At 41.0% G+C, this 19590-nt stretch overlaps 1 protein-coding gene across 1 annotated transcript in view; it reads left to right on the plus strand.

The window, feature by feature from the left end:
• The window catches only part of hspg2 (heparan sulfate proteoglycan 2), a 92954-nt gene that overhangs the window by 20253 nt on the left and 53111 nt on the right, over nucleotides 1-19590 (plus strand). The window contains exons 2-7 of the mRNA XM_030732938.1: nucleotides 5605-5734; nucleotides 6026-6076; nucleotides 14012-14071; nucleotides 18381-18487; nucleotides 18664-18722; nucleotides 18982-19154. Coding sequence (XP_030588798.1) covers nucleotides 5605-5734; nucleotides 6026-6076; nucleotides 14012-14071; nucleotides 18381-18487; nucleotides 18664-18722; nucleotides 18982-19154 — 580 coding nt within the window. The remainder of the gene's footprint in view (nucleotides 1-5604; nucleotides 5735-6025; nucleotides 6077-14011; nucleotides 14072-18380; nucleotides 18488-18663; nucleotides 18723-18981; nucleotides 19155-19590) is intronic.

Here is a 19590-nt window from a genome sequence, read left to right on the forward strand (position 1 = left end):
CTGTGTCTGGTCGCGGTGTCGCCAGGGTGTGACCTTTTAGCCTGAAATACAGTATATGTTGTCGTGACTCACCTCCATTTTGCAAGTTATGTTGCTCGGACCCACATGAATTATTTTTAATATGGTGACAGTTGGCATCAGTTACAGTTAAAGCACTTGAGCAGTCCAAAGTAACAGGTGTGAAAGGTGTGAAATAAAGTAATATTTGTAAGCTTGCATTCAGCGAGGACTTCCTCGTTCCTCCTCCTTTTTAATTCCATGAGAACGAGAAAGAAAAAGCTCATCAACACTGCAGTGTAGACATCCTTTCTCATCCTGTTTAGCTGCACCATGTACACAAGTCCACACAGGCTGGATACTTATTTTGACATGCCTCCCTAAACAGTGAGTGTTGGTTTAAAGGGAAAGGTGTGTGTTTGAAGTTGTGTGGCAATTGGTACCCTGAGGCTGTACTTGAAGAAGGGACAGACATAAAATAAATGCAACAGAATAATGCCTGATTTAGACTTCTGCTGTGAATCTTTGGAGAGCCTACGACATAACCACGAGTGTGAAGTGCATTATGTGTTAATTACCTTGTGGTCATGTCCCGGTGTTTTGCATCCAGTGCCAGCCGATAGAAACATAAAATGCTGGGACTCTTGCCCTCCTGGGTCCCCACTCTCTGTTGTGGTCAGTTTGGGTTTGGGTCGTACCAAATAATGACCTTCAAGCTTGTTAGAATTGTACAAACTCTGTTTTTGCCTTATATACTGTATTTCCCTGTTAACATGTTCCAATACATCGCTGCACGTAGTTCCCATTTTCCTAGCATAATATAAAGAAATGAGGGATGGCACAAGACTTTTGTACAGTTTGTACATCAGATTATGTCATTCAGAGTCAAATGTTTCTTTAAAAAAAAAAGGGGGGGGGGGGGGTAGCTTTAGAAGAGAAGAAACCATAAATGGATCCCAAATTGGTGGTGCATTGTAAATCACATTATTTTATAGAACTATTCGCCATGAGTTGGATAATATGATTGGGGTGCTCTTTTAACATTTTGTTTGAAATCATATTCCTTCTCTCTTGAAGATGCACACTGCAGCAATTCAGGACTTCATATCCATCCAATTATATTTGACGCTTTTCATTGCATTGCACCCTGCAGCATCATTCTGCAAATACCAGAATATAACTGAAGCGGAAGTATGCATATTGATAAATGCCAGGTCCACTGTTTATTTCCAGCATCAGACCAAGCTTATTGTAAAATACATGGCATAATTGTTGTGTGGGTTAGTGACTGAATGACTGAGGGGAGGGGTTGATGGTCATGTGGACTTATGCTATTCTGGCCCCTTTCCTCCTCACTGTTATACTTCTGTCCTGAGAAAATCTGGCATGTGTCTTGCACCCACAGTATTAGTCATGGAACTCTAAGAAGCCAATCTGTGAATAAGGTCAAAGGGCTCCTCCCACTTCCTTCATGTCCAGTCACTTCGGATTAAACCATGTAGAAATGCCAATATGCAGAAGGGCTTCATTCTGCAAGTGCTTTGTCCAGTTGGGGACGAAGCACCGCCCCACCCTCGAGGAGAGGTTTAGTGTCAGAAGTGGTAGTTTGTCAAATCACTAACCACTCCTACTAAAGGTTAAACATACAAAAGCTGCCCTAATGACACAGTTTTGCAGTCAAAAAATGATGAGATGTCTGGGGGGGTTTGTGCCTGCAAAGGAACATTGCTCTTGGGTTTATCTCTTTTACTCTTTGTGTTTCATCACTCTTTCGTAGCAGTCAGCCAAGCATGTCATAAAAACTCTCATCTGAAAATCAACCATGTTTTCATATCAGTAGAATTAACATCTTATTTTTTTTAAATGTGCCATGAGAATTATGCTTTTGATTTTATTCTGTCAAAATTGTACAGTTTAATCTTAAGCCTTTTCCATGTTGTTTTGGGCATCTAATATTATTTTTACCTGCTATAATGGACCTGAACTAATGCAGGCCTGCTAGTTCACTGTACCTATTCCTCAGATAGTAATGGGTCAGCTAAAGGGAGTTCAGGGATTCTGCAACTCAGACTGCTTTGGTGCCTGGTTGTGCTTGGTGGGCTCCTTTTTTCAGCCTGCTCTACCTAAAGTGTGTGTCAAGCTTTCATCCCTCTAATGCTCTCTATAGTTTACATTCCATTCCTGCTTAGTACATGTTGCTACTTCAAGTCCAAGCAGATATTAGAGAGAGAGAGAGGGAGAGAGAGAGAGTAAAAGGAAGAGAAGGAGTGGTGGTTATAGGGGAGATGGAGAGTCAAGTAGATTGAGAATTCATCTTGTGAAGGTTTTCTGCTTGCTTAAAAGGTCACAACTTGGCGTTTGGATCAATTGAGTGGAATGAGCAATGCTGCCTTTTTTCAGCTTTCATTTTTCTGTCTTTGCATATCCCGAGCTCTCACGGGGACAAAAGCTGATAGGTTGTGTGAGCTCAAGAGGTGATTTAAATGCTAAACCGGTGCTGCTGTTATCAACAAACAGCTTCACTTGCTAGCAATAAACATTTTAATGAGAGAGCGTCACTTGTGTGAGACTCATGTCTATCATGAGCTTCATCCAGTTTTTTTTTTTTTACTGTGAGACACTTTCTGTGCCTTTAAGATATTTCTTACAGATTGTCTTGCAGCTGCAACAGTGGGTTTATTAACAGCGTAGGCGAACTGAGTCTCTGAAGAAATCTTCTCACGCTTCCTCTGACAGGCTTTGGATGTCACTCAGATGTAACCAGGATGGGAATGTTGACGTGTGGGTGTATGATAGTGTGTGTGTCTGTTCATGCAAGGCTGTATTAGACTGAGGGTGTTTGTTTGCATGTGCTACCAAATGCCGGTGTTTGTGTGAAAAGTACATTTTTTGGACGTGCATTTTTGAAGAACTTGGGTGCTCTTTAAAAGCATGCCGTAGCCTCTAAAATCAGTTTATGCACTGCTGTTTTGCCTTCCACAATTTAATGCTTATGTTATAATTTGGCATGCAGGCAGCATGATGCCAGCAAGTGCCAATCAGCTTGCATTAAAAGGCAGAAGAGGAAGTTTATATGGGCACGTCAATGCAACTTTGGTCATCACAGAATTATCTTAGATTAAAATGCAAAAGATAGACAGAAATCATGATGAAGTTGAATGAACTAAAAGGGCTTCCAGTGCAGATGTTAGCATTAGGGAGGCAATACTTGTTGAGAAGCAGAGATGATAGCAGGCCTCCAGCTGCAAGACTCAACAACAGCTGACGGTAGTTGTGTCTTGAAATGTTCTTGGCTCGGTTATTGCAGTCTGATCAATCGTTTTCTAATATGTTTTGCTTCTCATTCATTGCCTATCAGTTGTTCATGCTAAACAGCTGAAGACCTGTGTTCTGTCTAGTGTCACCTGCTGCTCATTATCCGTAGATTCGATTGTTCCCTTTTTGCAGAGTTACTGCTACTTTTTTTTGCAAGGTCAACGTTGTAGATTTTTAAGTAATTCAAAAGTAAATATTCATAAGTAAAAAGTGGGCATGTGTGTCTGTGTCTGGATGTAAGCTACATCCTCTATGTTTATGTTGATGCCTATTTTTTTTAGCACAGTCCTGATTACTATGTCTTACTGGAAATTGAAACAAGTTACTAGAGCTTCTGAGGTGTTTGTCCTCTGGGTGGGCTGGATTTCAGAAGAATTACAGAGTCCATCAAGACCTTTATCTCCGGGGAGAGAGAACTCTTAGCACCACAGACATGTCTTGACTCCAAGACTGAGAGTAAAGGTCAGATTAGCCTTTGAACGAGAATGCAGTTGCATAGTGCGAGGGCAAATTCATGTGTAGTTCTCAGCCCTGTCTAAGATGAGGTCGGCTGACGTTCTCAAACAAGCGTAGCTTAACATGTTAGTTTTAAGATCAAGTGTGAATATGGAGCCATCCCTCAAAGGCTGTTCTGTAAGTTTGTTGAGGTTTTTTTTTTTTTTTTTGGCCCAGATGGCATCTAGCATGTCCAGATGATACCCCATCCCAAGGGAGTGGGAAGCGGCAGATGATCACACCAATGGTTCGCTGGTCGGCACCACTGAAAAGAATTTGGTTAGTCAGCAGTTTGCTTTTGAAAATGGCCCGGGATTGTTGTGTTAAGGGTGTTCAGTCAGGGGAGAGAGGATTTGGGGGATAGATCTAGTTATTTATTAGCTGGATCCATTTAAATGGGAAAACTACCATGACAGAGTTGGGTGGAAATAGGAACTGGCGGGCCATGCCTACTGGAAATGCCAGGGGTGGCATCCTGCCAGAGTCGTATCTAAACTTATAGCCAGCGTCTGGGCAGTCCGTATGCTGAGATGCTGAGAGTAGAGATAATAAACCCACACTGTGCTCCAGTCAGGCCGCCACACCATAGTAAACTTTATCAAGATGATCAGATATGAGACTGGCTGGAAATGCTTTGTGTCTTCTCAGTGAGGGTGTCTGATATGCGTCTGTCAGGTGTCCTGCAGGAGGACATTGTTCGGTCTTCACACTTCTGCTGTTACTTCTGGCTGCTGTTACACCCAAATTTCCCCTCTGTGGGACAATAAAGGCTGTTTCTTCTTCTTCTTCTTCTTCTTCTTCTTCTTCTTTGATTTTGAATGCATTGTCATGCAAAAAAGAGAATATTGCAAAATAATTTGCACTTCCTGAGGCTGTTAGCCTGTAATCTGAAATATGAGGGAAAAAAAATCTAGTAGAATATATTCTGATATGCACCCGGCGTTTAAATCTCCTTCAGGGTGGGTTTTAGTAACGCTTTATCAAGTTCCTCATTTAATACATCTTTGGATTATGAGCAGTACAGAATGAGCTTATGTTTAGCGTGAAGAAATAAATTAATGCTAATATGCCATGCTAATATGGTAAACTGTGGTAAGCAGCACCAAAAGCCAGTTTACATACATTAACTGGAAGCTTACTTGCTTTTTGTGTCGATTGTTTGATTCCCAGCCCAAGTACTGTGCAAGCTCAGAGTCATGTCCTTTGAGGTGCTGCATTTAATTAATTAATTAATTTTTTCCTGCTGCTAGGAGTGACATAATGGTTCACTGATAGATGCTTTCCTGATTCCAGAGTATAGACCAATTCTCAAGGACTAGTGCTGCTGGAAGTGGTTTTTTTTTTTTTTTGCCGGTGGGGAAAAGTAGTTTAAAAGCATACTTCAGCAGATCTGTGTCATTCTGATCTGAACTTCAGCTGCTTTTTTCTGGCCTTCAGAAATGATTGTGTGCGTTCCTGCATACTTGTGTGGGCATTTCTGTGTTGGTCATTGCAGTCACGTGTGAATTTCGGTAGCTATCTTCCACATTTACATGTGAAAAACCATAAACTGTGAGGATTTGAATTTGTTTAAACGTGTAATGAAAAAAAAGCAACTTGTAGGTGTCGTGAACTTTTATTTCCTTGCAAATACTTGAGAAGGCCTCTAAGAGCTGATTAAAGAGCAGATCACAATGCCCCATTTCCCATTCCAGCTTTTGTTTTCTCTCTGTGATTCCAGAGTTCATGTATAGCACTGGGTGTGACCTTTTCCCCAGGAGATTTCAAGCCCTATTAATTTCTCTGTGTTTACGGCAGGTGACACAGGCCTCGAAGGTATGGGGAGAGGTCCCTCTGCCAGAAGATTTGGAGGCAGAAAAAGACTTCCAGGCATCTCAGAGTTTACTGGATGATGATGAGGACTTTGCAGCTGATGAAGCGTCAGGAGGTGGGTTTGGTAAAAGTTGGGTAACCACAAGGCAACAGCTGCTTTTAATTCATGCCAGTTATGCTTTCACTATAAATTCTTAAGATTGCTAACCCACCCAAAACATGGGGGAAATATTTGCTCAGAGATGCATACATATAATATTGACTTGCAGGATTCAGACTGTTTAAGGGGAATATATCTCTTCAGCAGATTCAATGTTCTACTTGTTAAATATAATTGAATAAAACACGTTTTCCTCACCTTGAATCTCATACCTGTACTTCTGTTTCTCTCTCTCTCTCTCCAAAGACCAGCCCAGTGGAGAGGAATTTGGAAGCACACCGTGGCCTGATAGCACAAGTAAGCGAAAGGACAATCTTGTGGATCTAACAATTCACTCTGACAGCTTTTGTTTACATGCGGTGGATCACTCAGCCTTATAAAGCTCCCCCATCTGTGACTCTGATGTGCACCAGTGGCACCACATGTATGTGTGTGTGTGTGTGTGTGTGTGTGTGTAGGTGTGCGTGTGCTTTTGTTCATGCACATTTATGCATAATGCCTGTCTGTGCCTGAGTGATGATACCTCCACATCCTGCTACACCATCTCCTCCCTCCTCGCCAGCTTGCCAGACTCTGGTCATAACACAGGGCCTTGGCTTTATCTTTGAGACATAAACATCTCCTCTTTCATCCTTTTAACCAGTGGCAGAGGTGACAGCGCAATAAGATACATAAGCGCCCAATGAACAATAAAAGCTGCAGGAAAGCACCTCCACCCCATTATTTCTATGCAGACTTGTACTCTGTGCAGGGAACGCACTATATCACAGCGCATAGTTTCAGAGAGAAAAAGTAATGCAGAAACCATAATAAACTTTACATGATGGTCTGACTCTTTAATCATATCTAAGGTTTATGTCTGATCACTACTGCCTCTGTTCTTGGTCCATTTTTTATAGTTTTTACAGTCTGTAGATTACTTTTCATTGCAGACAGCAAAACAACTAAGAATTACTGTCACCTGACCTTTTCATTGAACACGTGTACCACAAAGCATGCCCTAAGAGCCGGGAATTAACTAGGAACACAACACATTTGCTTATGCTCAGCTATACAACTGTGATACTGTAGCTTAATTAATGCTTGACACCAAACTTTACCTACTGATGACATCCTATATGATAGTGCTTTATTGTGCTTTAATTATATTTTCCATGATTACCCTCTTTATATGGAGACAGGAGCCATAAATTAGATCCAAGCATGGTCCAAAGTTGCCCTTTATCATATGTAGTGCTAAACAGAAGATAGTCAACCATTTCGGTCAGGGTTGGCATCGGTCACTCACCAGTTATGACTGCTGGCCTAAGAAATGCCACGACTTAACATCCTTTTTGACTCTAATGAAAGGCATGATTTATAAAATTAACATTAAAATGTATTTTCATACAGATTGAGACCATAAACTCAACAGGAGAGTACTTACAGAGATTTCAGATCCAGTGAATGAAAGGGTCATTTCTAATAAACTTCTATACATTAGATGACTTTTTGCTACCAGTGCACTCACCCCCTACAGGTCATCGGAGACAATGCAGGTTTAAGGCTTTGGCTTCACTTCAAACCATCCGAGAAAAAACTTGAGTTTGACTAAATCTTGCTTCTGTTCAGTGTATCTTCATAGATTATTAAATTCTAAATCACTGAATTCTGATATCCTGACAAATTTAATAATTGTTCATCTTTAATAAAGACAAAACTCTTGTTACAGCTGCTGCCTCTTAGGTTGCCCTTGGTGCCAGAGACTTGCAACTGACAAGTTTATGGAGCTGATTACATCAGGGCACAGTAATTGTTTTGGTCGAAAGTCATGTGCTTCGCTCACACAGAAATAGCAATTCTGTGAGCCCTCGCAGAAACTGGGGCAGTTAAAGCAGCCAGAGGAGATTTTTAGCACGGCTGGCATTAATGCGCGTGGTGTTGACACCATGTGATTGCAGCAGATTAGACTAGCAAGGTTTAACTGAAGGTTGAATCAGTTTTAGCCTCACTCTAGTGGAAAGTGTTTACTTTTTTTTTTTTTTTTTTTCCCCTCATGAACATAACTGTGCCGATTATTTCAGCCTCAGTAATTTAGGGGAGCTGTGGTATAAACCTTAAATTGGGTGGTGGTCTAATAAATTTATTTAACACTATATAGAAAGAGAGATGGTCTGCCATTTTTTCACCTTGGATTGAGGAATAAAAAAAATAATTCTCAAGCTTTTCACCCAAAATAAGCGCTGTGAAGAACCTAACCCCAGCGGCCTTTCACCAAATATTACACTATTACAAGCAAGGGGACGTGGTAACCTTTGTTTCCTTGTGTCCTAAACAAAATGGCCAATATCCTTAGCACACTGGGAATGTCTGCAATAGAGCCTGTGGAACAAGGAAAGACTCTCACAGAGAAAGATGAGTTGGATTTGCGTCTCAGAAATCTCTTTGGGGCTCTGAGTTTAGAGGTCAAGATGAAAGGTTAGGAGGACATGGGACACTGCTTTCATATCTCTGGAAAAGATTCCAGACTGTGATTAGGAGTGAGACAAAGAACAACAATGGACAGAAGAGGGTTCAAAATAGCTCAGTCTTAAGAGCAGTTTCAATTCCAGATGTTTTGTGGGGATTCATTGTGCTTGTCTAAAACAAAGGGAAATTGGAATTTCTTAACCATCACCAAACAGTCACACAACAGGATACAAAGCATAATGGGGGCATCTGTACCACCAGCGTCTCTCCCTTTGCAGAAGTGGAGGGGGAAGGAAGGCTCGGGCTTGGGCGAATTGTCTGGACAGCCAACAGGACAGAGACACTCAGCAAAGTATTTAGTATTCAGCACAGGAAACAGAATTTCCTTCCCAGGGCAGTTTTGCTCAGACCTATATATGGAGATAGTTTGCCTACACTAATCTTAGCACCATGGTCATACTGGGGAGAATGCAAATGTCCAGCCACCTTTGAGATAAGGCAATGTAATTAAGAAAGTACAACATAATCTCAACCTCCTTTTCAACAGATACATTAAAACAAAATTGACTTCTATGTGAAAACAAAAGCGAGGACGTTTAAGGGATCAGAGTAATATGGACCATTCGTGAGACTCATTCACACACGAAATGTTTTCTCATTCTGTGGTGTGAACAGAACACAGATTTTCTTTGTCTTTTGTGGCTTTTATGAATTATATCATTGAACAGAAAAAATAGTTTTAATGGGTGGATGTTATGCTTGATTGATTTCTGACTTCTCAGAGAAGGCCAGTGTGACGGCTCAAATTTAAGTATAAAAATGTGATTTCAGTTTGTGTATATATACACACAAACTGAAATACATCATATATATATATATATATATATATATATATATATATATATATATATATATATATATATATATATATATATATAATTTTTTTTTTACACACACAATTTGCCATGTACAGAGAGAGAACATTTTATAGAAACTTGTTAGCTGATAAATCAGAATATAATAAAGCAAGTCAAAGATTCAACTAGGCTTCATTTTAGGCAGCCCACAAATGCTATTTAAGCTGTTTTAACCCGCCCATAGCAGCTGCTGGAACCAGCACCACGTCAGCTCCTCTTTTAATCTTGTATCTGATTTTATCAGTGTTGTGTCTGTTGTCTTTTATTGCTGCTTTGTTCTATATGGTGGTCTTGCTCTTCACCTCCACAATTTTCCATGTATGCACATGGAAGGGCAGGAAGGCGTGCTCTTCCTACCTTGTGCTTTCCACAAATGCAAGTGGATGGGCGTGTAGGTCCCAGTGCAGAGTTATGCTGCCAAATAAAATGACTACCGATGGAAGTAATCTTGTTCTGACTACAGTGGTTCATACTGAAATACACTGTAAAACAGCTTCATCATTCTGTGGTTTTTCCACTAGCGTGTGCCCATAGTAGTCCAGCATCAACTGTAAAATGTCCTGTTAAGTAGATTCCTCATTGCAGTAGTTTAAAAACAACTTTAAAAGAACATATAAATATTATATCTCAAAGTAGAGACCTGTATAGGGTGTACTGCCTCTTGCCCTATGTCAGGTGGGATAGTGGGATAGGCTCCAGCCCCCACCCCCGCAACCCTGAACAGGATAAGCGGAAGTGAATGGATGGATGGATGGATGGACACATTATTTATGTTTCCTTGTGCAAAAAAAAAGTAATAAATAAATAAAATAAGCCAACCACATATCAAAAAAGAAGAGATAAGCAGTACATATCAGACTCATTGTGTCAACAATCCTGCCATCTGTCATTCTTTTTTTCTTCGTGATTTGCGAGTGTTTTGTTAGGGTGGGAAGATATGTCGGTGTAAACATGATGAACATAATCTCATCCCTCAACAGGTCAAATAGCATTTAGCTGTTGTTTGGCTGAGATGAATACACATCAGTATCTAGCATTGCCATTCCTGACACATCTGTCTAAACTAGCTCTCTCATCCATTGTGTAAATGATAAGCAAGACAAGGACCCACCAGTCAGTGGAGTTTGATCTGCATGCTGGGATTTGTGTGTGCGTGTGTGCACGCATGTGTGCATGTATGTGTGCGTGAAATCTATTGACATGGGCTTGAGACTCACACACAGGTTATTGCATTCCTGTGTAGCCTCACCTGGTTTTCCTTCTAATCATTTACTAGTGAATGCGTACTGGAAAAACATGACACAGGTTTGAATTCCTCCGTTATCTCACAAAGAGAGCAGATGTTGCAGCATTAGTGGACAATACATCAGGGTAATGTAGCCTGTCTTGTCAGTTTGGCCTGAGCAGTGCCAGGCCACCCAGTCAGTCGCAGGCTTTTTCATGGTCAGCTGGTATGTGTGTTTCAGTGGCACTGCCTGTGTGTGTGTCTGTGTATGTTTGCAAGAGTGTGTCAGATACATGGAGCCTCTTGGGCCCTTACACAGAGGGACAAATGCTGGCAGCTGAGGTTATATTGCTGAGATCTTTGTTGTTGTACTGCTGGGGTCCCATAAGGCGGTCACCCGCGTAAAGCAGAACATTGTTGTCCACAGGACAGTTGTAGGTGCGGCAGTGTTACGACAGCACATTTAGACTAACCTTTATCTGAACTGTTTGTGTCAGTCAGTGATAAAAGTTTCCTCCATTCATAAACAGCTGATTGTCAGTGTAACTGTACAATTCATTCTGGGTGGGCATTGGTCTGAAAGACTCCTGCTGAATGGTCTTAGTGACTGGCTCGAACTCTATTACTGCACCAAGCCCTGTGATTCTACACTCTGTTGTACCAATAACAAATGAGTTGCCTTGGAGAACTGGCCCATGCCACTCCTCTTTAGGAAAGAGATGTTTAGAGTTTCATTCAAAGAGAGCATGTCCGCCTGCTGGAGTGACCTCTTTTACATCTCTGTTGGATGGATTTATATCTGTGTATTATGATGAGCTTAAAAATAAACTACATTATAAGTAAATTACATTATAAGTGAATAATTTATATTTCAGCTAGAGAAATGATTTATTGTGTTACAGATCAAATACTGAATTAGAACTTGTGGTTACTGGCTGAGTATTCAGTTGTCCTGTGGTTTTCCCAGATATGAGTTTATTTGGATAAAGCTCCACAGTTGATGAGTAGCTTCCTGGTTGCACACTAGAGAGTATCCATATCAAATAATACCTCTCCTGGGACTTTTAAAGTTCTTAACTAGTTTTTCTTCTGCTGCTGACAATCTGAACATATTCAGTGCCACAAAAACTGAAGGAACACTTAAATCACACATCAGATCTGGGTGAATCATATATTCAACTTGAAAAACTTTACTGATATACACTCTAGAATTTGTTGAGAACAAAATGATGTAACAATGGCCAGTGAAGGCCCAAATCATTTATTTTGGCTGCATTCAAAATCATACTGAAAATCAAAATTAAATTTTTAATTCACAGTTTAATCAAACTTATGAAGAGGATGGATGGATTGATGGATGTTACCACCAGTCATGCTGGATGATGTTGCAGGTGTCTCCAGACTCTTTCTCATCAGTCACATGTGCTCAGTGTGAACCTGCTCTCATCTGTGGAGAAAACAGGGTGCCAGAGGTGAACCTGAGACCTCATGCCATGCTCATGGAGTCTGTTTCTGACAGTTTGGTATGAAACAAGCAGATCAGTAGCCCGCTGAAGGTCATTTTCTAGGACTCTGGCAATGCTCCTGCTGCCCACCTCACACAAAGGAGCAGATACCGGTCCTGCTGTTGGGTTCATTCTCTTCTACAGCCCTGTACAGCTCTCCTTGTGTATCGGCCCAGCTCTCCTCCACATACTTGAGACTGTGTCTCAGTAGTATAAAGAAAAAAGCAAAACTAGACAAAAAAACAAAAAAAAAAAAAAAAACCAAAAGAAACAGTCTGAAGGGATAAGATCAGGAGAGAGCAGTGGACTGTGGCCACCACCTACAAAATTATTCTCTTTTTGGGGGTATCTTGCCCACAACCCTGAATTGGATGAGCAGGGATGGATGGATGGATGGATGGATGGATGGATGGATGGAATTGTCTTGTTGTTTCCTCTCCAGTTAACCTGTCATTTTCATCTGCATCAAAGCAGATTTTTTTTCATATTTATTTTTTGAGCAGTGTACTTCTGTCTGTCCAGCCTCTGCAAACACTGTTTCAGTCAGTGATCTTAGCCTGATCAACATATAAAAGAGCAGAAAGTATTAATAAATCTGTTAGCTCTTCCTCTCTGGCTCTCACTCCCATTCGGATTCTGACAATGACCACAACAGATCAGCAGACTTTGAAGTAGCGGATGCTGCATTGGCCTTAATAGTTTGGGTTACTAGTCTTGAGAGAGACCTCAGATCGTTTGGGTAGGGTATGTTTTCTCTCAGTTGTTTCCTGGCTGGGCCTTGTAGACTTGAAGAAATGCTTTGCCTGGTCTGGAGCACTCAGTTCTATAATATCATGTACCTGCACTTTGCTTGTTTTGCTACACCAGGCAGAAGTAGTTTCAAATTCTAAAGAATGTCTTTACACAATCTCCTCTTTTATTCTAAATCTGCTCTCTTCTAAAAGATGAGTGACAGCTACAGTAATGTGTATCAGGACCCGAATGGCTTTTGCATGTGCAGCTGTGTAACAGCTGGATCCAGTATACTCACTTAATTATGAAAAAGTTATTGTTTACTGCTGTTTGTTGAAGTTTATGGAGTGGACTCATATTCATCTGGATCGGAGCATAAAAAATCATCTTGTTAGTATAAAGTGCAAGTGTGGCGCATTTAAATAATTTTTGTTTAGTTCATTTGTTTATAAGACAGTGAATAGATACTGTAAATGTGCTATTGGAAATCAGCTTTTGTGCTTGGATCTCTTTCTAAAAACAACCGAGGCCTCCTCACTTGGCATTTCATAGCATGCCCCAAGCTGTGGAAGAATGAATGAGTCACCACGAAGCATAACGTGGTCATTGTTGTCCATGCCAGTGCAGAGAACTTATGGTAAAAACAGTTATAACAGTTTTAATGGTACTCAGTTCTTCCATTTAAAAAGGAAAACAGGAAGCAGCTCCTCCCTGGGTTACTGCAGTCCCAGGGTGGGTGTATGTGTCAGACAGCAGAGATGTGAAGAGCAGGATGTGCAAGTGTGCACTTTGTAAACTGTTTCCTTTGTGCTGAAGGACTGAGGAAGAGGCATTTCTGAAGTGATGCCCTCTCACCTTTTTTTTCCCTCGTCACTGTCATGAAAGCAGACTTCCTTGTATGTTTCCTGACAGACACTGGTTAACAAAACCACAGGCCTGCAGTAGCCATTGTCCCATGAAGCACGAGTATCCACAACAGATGGTAGATGGTAATGATTACTTGGATTGTTGATGACAGCAAATTGATGCTGACATTTTTAGCATCTCATAAAACTGTGATGAGAATTTTAGTTTTTCTGTTACCACTGTAATGTCTATTCCATGTAATCCTAGTGGCTCCTCTTGATTTCCTGTTTCTGTTATTACAACTTTTTCGCCAATTCTCTTACTTATTATCTCTCTCTGTTTTCTCTCCTTGCATCCAATCATTTCCTGTCTAACTTTCCCGAAACTTTAACCTCTTTGCATCTGCCTGGCTAACTTCATTCATTTCCCTTGTTTTTGTGTTGCTTTCCTTGCTTGATCCTTAACTTCTGGCTCATGTTTGTGCCCTGTTGACCTCCACGTCATGTCTTTTCCCACTGTTGCTTGTTCTCTGCTGTTCGCCCTTCATCGCTTGCCCTAGCACATTGGTTGGATTCTTCATATCTGAGGAACATACAGAGCCCAGGCGAGCAAGACCAAAGTAAGTGCTAAAGCACGTCTTTCTTAATACTGTGGGGGGTTTTTTTTCTCTCGTTTCCTGCCTTTGGCACACTCTCCTGTCACCTGTTCCTTTCAGTTATGCATGGTCTTTTCCAAACACACTCTCAGATAACATTCCTAGGAAGAATCAGCTCAGGGTAGTGCTTGAGTCCAGACGGTTGGTTTTTCCAAATGTCTCACAGGCATTTCCCAGTGATTTCTGATGGCATGGAAAATGATGTGGTTGCTCCATCAAGTAACAGAGTGACATCACTTTAATTTTTCAGTTGAAAACATCTTTGCTTTTGCAATCACGCTCGCTGTGACCCCTGCAAAATGTACTCCATGCTTTAATTTCAAAAATTGATTTTCAAAATATCAGCATTACATAAGTGGTTCAACCCCAGAGCAAGAAACCAGCTCTTAAACTGTACAGTATAACTACAACATGTATGAAAATGCACCTTTTTTATATACACTTGGGGGGTTTTGATGTCTACATTGCAAGCTGTGGCACAGCAGAATGAGGATAGCTTAATAGTGAAATCAGAATTAATTCCCTACATTTCCCCACAGGACAATAAATAGACTTGGAAACAGAGTTTTCAGTTTGTCACCAGTGACGGGTTTAAGTAGCAGCAGTCCTGTCTACATGAGTTAATATGAGACAGAGCCTCATATTAACTGGCAAATTAATATATAGGCTGAGAAAAAGAGAAGAATAATAAGGAGGAGGTGGAGATGAGGGAGAGAGAGAGGGGAAAATCCCATGTAGGGGAGTCATTAAAGATTTTTGATGGAATTATTGGTGCATTGTGGTTTGGGCTTTGTTCTTATAGATTCTGCCTCCCCCACATGTTCTGGAAATGGCTTGACTGGTGCTGGGCGCTGTCTCAAGGGTTGAAGGTCAAACCCAATGTGGCTGGGGTTTAAAGGCCAAGCTGGGCTCACGCTTCAATCAAGTCTTTGTCTTCTGCATAGGCCTCTAAGTGTCAGAGGGGCCCATTGCACAAAGCTGCCACAGTTCTACTGAGCAGCTTTAATTGCTGAATATGTTTGTGAATTAAGAGTGTGGAATGCTGTTTTTCCACGCTTTTTTTTTTTTTTTTTTTCTCGCTCCAACTCGTCACATCTGCTCTCCTTATTTCATCACCTTTGATGGTAGTGGGGCTTGGCAAGGGGATTTTCCCCTTGCTGAAAGCAGTAAGTTGTGCACAGGAGAATGGCTCTTGGAGTAAAGGAGGCCCTCGTTAGCAGCATGGCACAACTCAGTGCGCTAATCAAAGGATCTCAGGCAATCCCTTTATTCTGTTTGTTGCGGCAAGCTCAGAGAGAGATGGGGCTTCAAGCCACTGTTGACCTGGCAGCAAGTACCCGCTCAAGTGATTAGATTATATATGGGTCAAAAGAGGCGGTTTGATGAGTAACTTTGATGTTGCTTGTTTTCTTGAACCACATTCAGACCCGACAATTGGTTCTATAAATCTTACAGTAGCGGCCTGAAAAGCAAGCATTCATGCGCAACTCTGGGCTGTGCTAAAGCCTGCAGTTCTGTTCTTACTTGCTCCCCTTACTGTTTTCATAGGCAGTGCTCAGTTTACTTTGACATAAATGAGGCTTTTCTCATCAGGAGTGGGCTGACTTGCTGTACTAATGGCGTGTAGAAAGTAAGAAAATGGGAATTAGCAGTGTAAAGGGAGGATAGCTCTTTAACACATTGACCACACAGCCTTTATGCGAGACACAAAATCTATAACTTCTAATTAAATAGATCCTGTTAAGCATGATGCAAATCTGCTGTCAGTGTGCATGCCTAGTGATATGCAATTATCCAAAGAACAGGTAAGTGGTAAAGCAAATGATATGCCCCAAGACTGTGTATAGTTGCTGCATATAGTGTGTGTGTATGTGAGCAGATTTGTTGTTTTATGCATATTTGGGCATGTGTGTTTTTAACTAGGGGCTGAGCAGATGCCTACTTAGAACATGACTCTTTGCTTTTGGCATGGCAAGTAGCATCTCACTGCAAGAAACAGTACAAATATTGACTTCCTCCCTAAATCCTCACTGCCAGCCTAAAATCAGAGGTTGGCAGGCCCATCCTAACAAAGTGTTGGCAGGAGTGTGAGAATGGGGCACACTGCAGGCCTGGGCTATTTAAAGTTTCATGGTTAAGCCTGTGACATTGTAAACATAATATTTTTGCTTAAAATGAGTTGCACATTGTAGATGTTTTATACAAGTGGTGATATGTACAATTTGAGACTGTTTCAGAAGCCTTTAATGTAGCTAATTTCCCTGTTAAATTACAGCGAAGTACTGGCAGCAACTATTATTTTACAGTGCAACTACTATAATCCACAGCAAGTGCAGAGCTATTACAGTGCTGTATAGGTTTTACAGTCAGCTATCTGAATGCCATTAGCTGTTATTTTTGTTTTTCTACTTTAATCTTCACAATTTTTTTGCCATAAAATGTATCAACGTACTGTTTCTATAAGCAATTCTCATGCTCAAGAAGATTTCAGCGTGCACGTCCTCACTCATGTACTATGAATCTTTCTTGAATTATGAGAAGCTTCCTCAAGTCCTTGCACTGTACGACTGTAGGAATGTCTTATGTTTTCAACATGTTAATAACTAATGTAACAATGAATGCTGGTCTGATGTGGTTAATCACTAACTTGGACTTGGTCATTGTGGCATCATTGGCATCAAGCATCCACAAATAGTAAAATCTTTGTGTGTGTGTGTGTGTGTGTGTGTGTGTGTGTGTGTGTGTGTGTGTGTGTTTTATTATTATTTTTTAAACAACACACTGGTTGCTGTAACTTAGAAGGTAGAGTAGGTCATCCAGTAATTGAAAGGTTGGTGGTTTAATCCCTGGTTGCTCCAATCTGCATGTCAAAGTATCCTTGGCCAAAAAAACTGAACCCTGAGTTGTTCTCCAATACATCCATTGGAGTGTGAATGTGTGTGAATGTTAGATAGAAAGCACTTAGGTGGGGAAAGAAGTGCGTGTGTGAATGGGTGAATAAGGCATGTTGTATAAAATGCTTTGAATCCTCAAAGTAGAGTAGAAAAGTGCTAGAGAAGAACCAGTCCATTTACCATTTTAATAGTTTAGTGACATATGTGACTACTTGCTTCTTTATGCATTTACAGGAATCAACATGACATTATGATGCATTGCATTAAAAACTCGATAGACTGTTATATCGCAGACGGGTGAGTTTTTCTTTCTTTCACTCGCTGCATTTTTTGAGTATTTTTTTTTTTTTTTAAGGCAGGTTTAACTACACTGTAGCAACTTTCTTGGTTCAGTGCCTTACTCAAGGACAACAGAAACAATAGACAATGTCGATTTAAAACCAGCCAGTTTCTTGTAAGGTTGTGAAACTGTTCCGAAAGCATTTTATCCGAGCTAATCTGAAATGTGCTCATATCAGCTTCTGTTTGTTCGAAAGCAGTGTCCTGTGTTCAGCCACTGAACTATATCTTTAACAGCCAAACCAGCAGACATGGAGTCTAAGTAGGCCATTGATGTATACTGCTCTCCAGCTTCCCTGCCTCATATGTGTTTGACTTGAAGAGGGAAAGCTGAGGCGCTCTTCCAGATTCATTCACAGAGGATTCTCTTCTTCGTCTGCAGCTGTTGGCACAGTATTGGTGCTGACTCTACTCCTACTGACCTTCCAGCTCTGTGATATCATCAGTGTTCAGTCAAGAGATGTAATGCAAACTTTTGGCCCTGCTATATTGACTATATGAAACGTTATCTGTATTTGAATGTTTATACAGATTTGGTTTGAGATAGATAACTCATTTCTGTCATTGCGACAAAAAGGGCTTTATCACCATCTGTGAGTCACTGTTTAAGTATGTTGGATTATTTATTTTCATATCCATGACCCACCAAAAGAGACACACACACACACACACACACACACACACACACACACACACACACACACACACACACACACACACACACACACACACACGGGATGGCATGCCTTGGTAGTGCAATTTAATGGTTATTTTTGACTATGTGGAGGCAGAGTGTGACTGTGTCCATATGTGCCTGTTGTTGGGCACAGACCCAATTACACCTGAGAACTAGAAATACAGTCGTACTTTTCAGTTTTTACTTTCTGAAACATTTAACCAGAGGCTTTATTAAGGGAAATAAGTTACAAACTGTATCCTATATCACAGTGACTAGTTGGATATTAACGCTGAGCCTGCAGTCATTGTCTGTTGTTGTGCGGTTTAACTTACACGTAGTTCTGCCTACTTTGTGTTTCTAGTTTATTACAGAGCTTCAGTCAACTTCACCTCCCTGGTCTATGGTCCTGAACTCGAAGAAATCTTCTCTTCTGATTTTAACGAGCTTTCTGAAGCAGTGGTGGACACGGTATGTCCTGTTCTCATAAACTCTGCTAAATAGTGTGCTCTTGTACAGTATGATAAGACTGTTACTACCATATAAGGTTAAAGGCATTTTATTTATGACTTTGCTGATTTAAGAATGTCTGACTGCATGTCTGGAAATTTATTTCAGCATAACTGATTCTTATTTTCCATCCACAGCTAGAGTCAGAGTACAACAAGATCCCAGGTGTCCAGACAGTCAATGTGGTCCTTGTTAAGTAAGAACACATACAATATTATTTAAGTATTGACGTATGACACTCAAAGTATCTGTGTTCAGTTGGCTGGATGTTTTTACCCTGCCAGGTGATCTTCCTGTTTTTCCGTATCACACAAGGCCAGTAGGCCAGCAGCATTGTAGGGTTTTAGTCAGTAACACATCAGTAAGTCCTTTCTAGGACATCTAAAGAGAAATCTTCTTGTTTACCATCTGCAGTGCATGCCACACAACTATCAACCTTCTTTTGATTTTTGCAGAAAGGTGATAAGAGAGGATGGCGCTGATGTATTTGTGGAAATAGATGTGGGCTCTGAATACAACGCCAATGACGAGCAGATCCGCAGCGTGCTGTACGGCGTGGTAAAGGAAGGAGCGATTGCTTCCTACAGCACATCAGTCCTCGGCTTTCAGTTCAGACGGCTTGGAGTAGGTAAGACCTCAAGAAGTTGTGAAGCAGCTGCCACTGCTACCCAAAGAGTTTGCTGTATACTTGCATCAGATGAAGATCTACCAGAGGGGTAGGCAGTTACCTTAACATTTCCCTCTGGTTTGTAGCTGAACCTCTGCCTTCAGCGGAGCCCGTAGCAGAGCCAGGTTTGTACTTTGCCATGCTTGGTGCCAACTGTACTCTAGAAATTGTAGGATGACTGTAGTGCATTTAGAAAGAACAGTTGAGCATTTACTTCTTTAATTTGATGTGTACAAGTCCTGTTGTCTGAGGAATGTTTTGCATGGAAACACAGAAGTGTGAAGTAGACTTGGAGTCTGCTTCCGAGTTTGGTCTTTGAGGTTGAGTAGTGCACAGTGAACATAAAGGACCTTTGCATGGCATGAGTGTGACTAAGTACGCTGCTATTCACTGCAAT

This window comes from Archocentrus centrarchus, chromosome 7, assembly GCF_007364275.1.
Source record: "Archocentrus centrarchus isolate MPI-CPG fArcCen1 chromosome 7, fArcCen1, whole genome shotgun sequence".
NCBI lineage: Eukaryota > Metazoa > Chordata > Actinopteri > Cichliformes > Cichlidae > Archocentrus > Archocentrus centrarchus.